This window comes from Ailuropoda melanoleuca, chromosome 12, assembly GCF_002007445.2.
Source record: "Ailuropoda melanoleuca isolate Jingjing chromosome 12, ASM200744v2, whole genome shotgun sequence".
Lineage (NCBI taxonomy): Eukaryota > Metazoa > Chordata > Mammalia > Carnivora > Ursidae > Ailuropoda > Ailuropoda melanoleuca.
The window spans coordinates 23,737,830-23,745,717 of NC_048229.1; the positions used below are offsets into that span (position 1 = coordinate 23,737,830).

Below are 7,888 nucleotides of genomic sequence, written 5' to 3' on the forward strand. Positions count from 1 at the left end.
CTTTGGACAGACCCCGCCTGACCTTCCAGCCTGCACTCCGGGTCAGCAGGGGTGACCTCGTGGGACTGCCTTGGGGAGAGGCGAGACCTCCCGCTTCGCAGGGTCATGGCTTTTTCCCCCANCCTGCCGCTTCGCAAGCTCATGGCTTTTTCCTCTGACGCTGTGGAGATGGCCTCACTGTGCACACGCCCGCCCACTGTGTGCACAATGTCATACTTGGGCTCAACCCCCTGGGATGGGGGAGGATTTTCAGAGCGTTGGAGGAAGGGGTTTTTATTGAGTTTTTCATCCAAAGGCTGTTCTTCTGGGAGGGGCACGTGATACTGTTTGGGTTCACCATTCGAAAGGGCGGTCCGTCCCCATCTCTCTGTATGGGGATTTTCAACCCATCTGGAGTTTTATTTCATGAGGTTTGTCTTTTCCAGCAGATCCTTCCCCAGCCAAGAGCTTCTCTCGTGCCTGGGTCCGATTTCTGGCACACGGGCATCGGCCACATCTCTGGGGGGCGTGGCCGAGGGACAGTGTCGGGACTGGTCAGCCACCGTGTGTCTCTCCACGTGATGCTCAAACAGTGTGGCCCACACGGTCTGGAAGCTTCCGTCGTCTTCTGGAGTGCTGTCAGAAGGGCTCCGAGCCCCCACTGAGCTTTCAACCCGGCAGTTGCCAGGGACTTGGTTAGAACTGTCTTTCCGCTCTGTCTGCCTAGACNGTGCAAACGACCCTGTGCTGTCCACCGTGGCTGAGCACACCTCTGACAAGAGCCAAGTCCACTTGGGTCCTGTGGTGCTTGTTTTCACCATGTCGCCCTCTAGTCGGGCCTCACTACTGCAGTTCACCCTCACCATCCGGGAAGGCTGCTCACAACAGATTTTATCCGTGTGACTAGCTGGGTGGGTATCGAAGACAACCAGTCAGATGGTCTTTCGTTCCGTGTGCTACACGTACCGAGGGTGGGTACTGGGCAAGGCCTGGGTGCTAGGTGCTGTTAAAAACGTAAGCATGGGTTATCAGGAAGATTACATTTCTGAACCCATAAATGAAGGCACATTATCTGATCAGAGATTTTTAGCCACAGCCAGGGATTGACAAGAGGCAGTCTGGGAGATATTGTTTGGATGCCAAAACATGGGAATATCAGCAACAGATTTTGTGATGGCAGGGTCTTCAGACAGAGGTGGTCTGTGAGCTGAATGAAAGTGTCCTGCTTCTAAAATAAAGTAGTGGCTGCCTTTTCGCAATTTGCCTAAACTTTTAAATTAACTGCACTTCACACAGTTTTTTTTTTTTTTTCTTAATCGCTTTGCTTGGTTGTCTGCTCCTACTTGTCTAGCCTGGACTTAAATATGAGGCAGCTCTTGATTTGGCACAAAATTGTGTGTTAATTGATCTGAAGTTTAATCCTTTAATGGTTCGTGGAGTCCACACCGAGCAGCATGGCTTGCCAAAGTACAGTTGCTGTCTCAACAACCACTGAAGACAGGAAACAGGCAAGATGACCGAAGGTTCCTTGAGTGGTACCAGCATGTGGCACTCCGCCCCAGAGGGGGCTCTCCTGGTGCTCTAGGCTCCAGGGAGAGCTCGGAGGTGGAGTAGACTGGAGCGGGACCTCGGGAGGCAGAGCAGGGACATCTGGCCAGCACTGGCATGCAGGAAACCATACTGGTGTTTTGGAAGGAAAGTGAGTGGATCGGAAGGCAGAGCCAGAGGCTCATATAGAAGGTGAACGGCTAGAAACAAAGGTGGGAGTCACGTTAGGAAGAAGGGAAAAAGAAGGGACTATTCTGATTTCTCAGCTATTAGCTGATTTAATCTTCACAATAGCTACATAATGGAGGCTGTGTATTAACCAGGGCATGCTCAGGTAGAAAAGCTATCCGGTCTGGGTTAGCTTAAACCAAAGAAGAGAATTCATCACAAGACCCCAAGGGTTAAAGTGTAGTCCCTTTATTTATTTTTTTAAGATTTTATTTATTTATTTGAGAGAGAGAGAGAGCCAGTGAGAGTGGTAACACAAGCAGGAGGAGTGGTAGAGGAAGGAGCAGGCTCCCAGCGGAGGAGACTTATATGGGGCTCAATCCCAGAATGCCGGGATCACGCCCTGAGCTGAAGGCAGACGCTTAATGACTGCACCACCCAGGCGCCCCAAAGTGTAGTCCCTTTAAATTGGTACCCACCTACTGTCCAGTGACCCACATTCAGGGGGCCAGATTCTACACAAATGCGGCTACTTAGGGGTGCTGTTCAGGTACTGCACTGAACAGAAAACCGAATACGTGCTGCAATCCTTAGAGCAACTGTTAAGCATGTAATGCAAAGAACTGTAACTTAAAAACCAATAGGTAAGTTAAAATGGAATTATTTAAAAAATTAAAATTGGAAGGGCAAAGACCAGATAAATAGTTACGCTTGGTCATAAGAATTGCTGAAACGGGGTGATGTCCCTCTGCCCCTTCCCTGCCTCAGGCTCTCTCTCTCAAATAAATAAATAAATCTTTAAAAAAAATAAAACGTTTAAGATACACACAGGGCCACAATTTGCTAATCTCTACTACAGCTGATGGAATGCCATTAAAGAATTTAAAAAATATGTTCATATAAAGTTTTTGTTTATATTTTATTGCATAAAATTTGCATAAATAATATATGGATCCATTCTCTCATAACAGTACAAGGCTCAAGTCCTTTCTGAGACTTCAGATATTCAAATACCAGTGCCCTTTCTGGATAACAGCTGTTATCAATGGGGAGGAGCGTATCCTTGAAGAACGTTCCAGAACTTTCTCTTAGTATTGTGTGTATGTGTGTATTTTTACATATGTGTGTATATACATAGAGAGAAAGCTTGTTTTTAAATTTAGAAATGTATGCATTGTTCTTTAAAAATAAAAATTGTATATTTTATATGTGTCTCACTATAATAAAAATATTACCGATAGGAAAATCAATTTACAGAGATCAAATCTCATTATATGAAATCAAGCAAGGGTTCTTGAAAGTTTTCGCACACATACAAAATTACAGAGAAAATAATATATTCCCCCCAACCCTTCCCCTAGATTCAATGACAACAAGCATTTTGTCCCACTTGCCTCACAGGGTCCTTTTGTCCTTGTTGTTACCACTATACCATTTTAATGCGAATATAAGAGGCTTTACTTCAACCGGACCCTCTCTCAACCATTGTCAAGGAAGTGAGTCACAACACGCAAGGGTAAAAAGCAGGGCAAACCCCCGCCCCCAGGAGTGGTGGGCACTGCCTTTCAGATCCAGCTCCGGGGGCACAAACGCTCTTGCCACCAAGCTCTGGTGTTTAAAAGTCCACATAAGTGTTGTAAAACGTGACACGGACATCTGCCATACCACCCAGCCATTCCTAGGCATTTACCCAAGAGAAAAAAAACAGATGTCCCTACAAAGCCTAGCCCACAGATGCTCAGAGCTCTTCTGCATGCAATGGCCCCCAAACGGGAAACACCCCGAATGTCCATCAACAGGGCAAAGAGATAACAAATCATGGTCTACCCACACAGTGGAATGCTACTCAGCTACAAGAAGGAATAAACTATTGATACACGCATGCACGCAGTATGACACATCTCAAAATAATTATTCTGAATGAAAGAAGAGAAAAAAAAGGCTGGTTGCCTTTATAGAAAAATCTAGAAGAAAACCTAGAAAATGCAAGCTGATCTATAGGCACAGAGAGCGGATTGGTGGCTGTCTGGGGGTAGGAGGAGGGGTCAGGAGTGGTTACAAAAGAAGAAACTTGCAGGAGCTGGCAATGTGTGGTATCTTGACGGTGATACATTTTCACAGGTGTGCACATGTAGATGTCAAAGCTCATTCACACACACTCAAATTGGGTACAGTTTCCTGTACATCGATTATACCTCAAAAAAAGCTGTTTTAAAAAAATTAAAACCCTGCACGAGGCATCCACCACAAATGGGTTAGACCTAGTAGTTATTTTATGAGCTTTTCTTTATTAAATAGATTAAATAAAAATACTTTCAAGCAATTTAGTTGCTGGTAATTTCCCTCCTTCTGCTACTGCTAGGTGACAAGCCACGGTAGGTAAGGGAACAGGGACCATAATGAGGGAAACTGAGGGAGTTTCTGTTAACAGTTTTTAACCTAAATTTTAATTTCTTAATAATTTGTCCATAAGAAAGAGCAGGTCCCTCTTGCTCTTTGCACAAGAAAAAGAAAAGAAAACCTGGCAATTGCATTTATAAACAATATTTTAACACTAAGGAGTGCAGAATCATAAACCCAAAAGGGACTTGAAAAATCCTGGCATTAAAGAAAAAAAAAAGTTTCATTCTTCACGAAAGGCTTCTGATTATTTCCTGGGCTCTTTTTCCAGGAAGTGAAGCTACCCACTGGAAAACAAGATGTGCCAAACACGGGGGCTCCTTACCTTCTCTCCGGGTTCCTTGGGAAGCTCGCCACTTAGCTCAGAACACTTCTCATACTTGACTTCATTACTGGACGCTGGACTCGAAAACCTGGTACAGAGATCCACATTACTTGTTTGAGGCCAGAATCTGCCTCCAGCCCACACCCTGTAACGAGCCCCGGAACCCAGGGGTGAGATCAGCATTGAGCTCAACAAAGCAACACTACCTGGTTTGCTTTGAGAAAAGATGTGCCCTTTCCAGTCGCCAGACCAAGAGCCCAGTGGGGACAGCTTACTTTAAACACAGCATCGTTGGGGTAGCAGGAACCCCAGGCTGGGGTGAAGAGACCTGGGGGCTAGTCCCGGCTCCACTGCCTCCCTGCTGCGGGAGCTTGGCCTGTGCTTGTGATCTCACCTGAACCTCTGTCTCTTCATCTATAAAACGGGGATAATTAACACCTCCCCATCGTCTTTTGTAGGGCAGATAAGAGGCTACCCAAGGCCCTAATAGCTATGTGAGGGCGTTTAGGGAAGAGCAGAGATGCCCCAGGAGGGATAATTAAGGGTTGTTGTTAGCAACCCCAGGCACAAGAGCAGCCCCACCACAGACCTGCCACGGGACTCGGGGGTGGTGGGCCGTCATGGAATGTGTGGGGGTACGGGCCTGTCGCTGCCTCTCTGGGTAACCTTGGCCGAGGCACTGTCCCTCTCTGGGCCTCAGTTTCTCCACTTGTCAAGGGGAAGAGAAAGGGTATTCTGGTGCTAGAATGTTCCCGTCTCTGAAGAGCTCCCTGGAGTGGATGCCTAAAGATGAATTTGGGGCTGGGGGCTGCAGAGACAACGGAGGGGAGAGAAATGAACCACTTCACCTCGTCCCACTCTACAATCCTCCAGGGTCTGCCTCCTTGGGAGGCATGATGATGAGTTATTCCCACCCTCAAGCCTCAGTTTCCCCATCTGTCAGATAAGACTAATCCGAGCCATTGGGAGGACACAGGAAAAGGTGTGTGAGGTCCCTGGCATGGGCGCCTCTTTCTCTGTTATCTTAACTTGGGCCAGGCTGCACATGAGAATCACTTGGGAAACTTTTACAAAGAACCCCCTCCCCAGACCAACTCGAGGGGGCGAGGGCTGCCCCAGGCCTTGGGATTTTCTTCCAGATGATTCTAAATGCTGAGAGCCACTGGTCTAACCCTGGCACAGCTGGCTGCCCTGGTTCCCAGGGCTGGGACGGCAGCAGTCTGCCCAGAGGTGGCCCCCAGAAGCTCCGACCTGACAAAGGTATGTCAGTGGCATGCGTGTCATTAAGGAGCTGGTGGCCACACCCCGTGGCATCTCCCTGTTGCAGCCGGGAAGCCACTTGTGGGAAAGCAAAAGAGCAGGAGATATCAGAGCCCCACTGAGCTTAGAAAACTCTCAACTAACAGAATTCATCACGTCACTGGGAGCCACGATGTTATCTGTGAGTCTTCGCCTTAATCCTTCAAGGAAAGTTTCCATTTTAAAGACAAAGAAACGAGGTTCAAAAGGGGAAGGGACTTGCTCAAGCTCTCTTGACCCATTTGATTTTACTTGGGGGCTACTCAGGGAGGCTCAGGCCGTACAGTAACGTCCTCAGGCTTCTGGAAAGGCCAGCATAGCCGGGAGTTACATGGGGCTCCGGACTCCCTCACAGTACTTCACCTCGCCTATCCGCATCTGTGAAATGGGCATGATACCTCCCACTACAAAGTGTAAAGAGGAGAAGGGACAAAGAAATGTTGCTGCCGACGCACTGAGGCCAGGGGGGAGCTGCGTTACCTCTCTGCCTCTCAGCTCCTTATCTGAGAAATGGAAGCGAAGGCCACCTCCTCTCTGGGGCTGTGGGTGAATCGAAAGGGGGGCTGTAAGGTGCCTAGTGTGGAGCCTGGCGCCCGGTTCCCTTTCCCGAGGGGCCTCTGGTAGGCGGTCTGAGGCAGCTCAGGGCTGAGCGAAACCCGTGGAACGTTCCCACTTACAGTTTGGTCAGATCTGCCGACAACGGCGGTGCCTGGAATGTCTTCCTTCTGATCTCTGGCTTTGCCTCTGAGCTCTCCGCAGCCCAGCCTTTGATCCGCTCCTGGACGCTCACACCCACTTTCTCCAGCTCCGGGGCAGCTGACGGGGGCTCAGGGGTGGCTGGTGGGGGTTCGGATTCTGCTGCCAAGGCCAAGATGCTCTTCTCCCCAAACAGGCTGACGCACTTCCTGACGCTGCCCTTGGGGGTCCATCCTCCCTCCAGCTCCTGAGACACACCCGCGGTGGCCTCCCGAGCCCCCTCACTGATCCCCCTCCTCAGAGTGGGGCCGGCTTTGGTGGTTTCAAAGACAATCATGGTGTTGGATCGGGGCCGCAGGAAGGTGGCCTTGATGAGCACCGACGAGCTTCTCCTCAGGCCCTCCCTGCTCCCTGCCTCCTGTCCCACCAGCCCGGGCATCTTCTTGCTCAGGTCCTTTGCCCCCACGCCCTGGGAGCGCCCACAGGGAGGGGACAGGCTAGTTGGGCCGGGCCCCAAGGATGCGACAAGGGGTTTCACGTCCGGGGCCTTCTCCCTGCAGAAGGGCTTGGGGGCAAGTCTGGGCAGTGGGAGTAAGTGGGCCAGGCTCCTAAGGGGGCTTTTTCCTTCCAAGAGCAGCGCTGAGGGCACCCCGGGGGTGTCCCCGGCCTGGCAGAAATAGGTCCGTTTCAGGGTCTCCTCCTTGGAGATCTCGCCGAGGCCCGGCACCCCTGTCAGGGAAGTGATGGAGCTGACCTCGACCCGCGTCGCCATGGCTACGGCTGTGGATCCATGGGGATTAAGAAAGAACATCTGAACTAGGGAAGCAACCACTAAAAGGAAAAAGCAAAGAAGAGGAAAAAATCAATTTTAATCTCACTGAGTCCAAGCAGAGCGTTTTGGGGGAATGGGCCCAGGAGGCCAGAGCCCTGGGTGCCGGACAACCACTCCCCACTGACCTCACTGGGGAAGCCCGGGCCGGCCTCTCCACCTCTCTGAACTCCAGGCAAGGCGAGTGGACCAGAGGGCTGTCTTGGAGTTTGTTCTGGCCCCAAGGGTGGGGAAAGGGTGGCAACATTCTCTAGGACCTTCCCTACTCAGCTCATCTCAAGGCCAGCTCTTTCAGTAAAAAGGCATCATCTCTGCTATACAGAGAAGGAAACCAGCTCAGAGAAGCCAAAGAACTGGCCTGATGTCACTTAGAGAATAAGGGGCAAAGTCGGGATTCGAACCAGGTGGGACTGCAAACTCACTCCGCACACTCCCAGCAAAAGCCCCGGTGAGAGCATCCTTGCGTCCCCTCACTCCTGTTACCCCCGTGTCATTCCCCATTTCAGAGCCTACCCATGTCAGGCATCCCCGCTGACCCTCCTGACAACCGTGGGCTGAGCGCCAAGCACAGAGAGGGGAGGGGACCAACCCCAGCTCACACAGCTACCAAAAGGTGGAGTCCCTGAGGTCACGAAGTTGGTTAG

At 50.4% G+C, this 7,888-nt stretch overlaps 1 protein-coding gene across 1 annotated transcript in view; it reads right to left on the reverse strand.

Annotated features, from left to right (window-relative positions):
* KIAA1671 (KIAA1671 ortholog) overlaps positions 1-7,204 on the reverse strand; it is a 114,020-nt gene extending 106,816 nt beyond the window's left edge. The window contains exons 1-2 of the mRNA XM_034672368.1: positions 6,397-7,204; positions 4,421-4,508 (exon numbers count right to left, since the gene is read on the reverse strand). Of these exons, the coding sequence (XP_034528259.1) occupies positions 4,421-4,508; positions 6,397-7,187 (879 nt within the window). The 5' untranslated portion in view covers positions 7,188-7,204. The remainder of the gene's footprint in view (positions 1-4,420; positions 4,509-6,396) is intronic.
* Between the last annotated feature and the right edge of the window lie 684 nt (positions 7,205-7,888).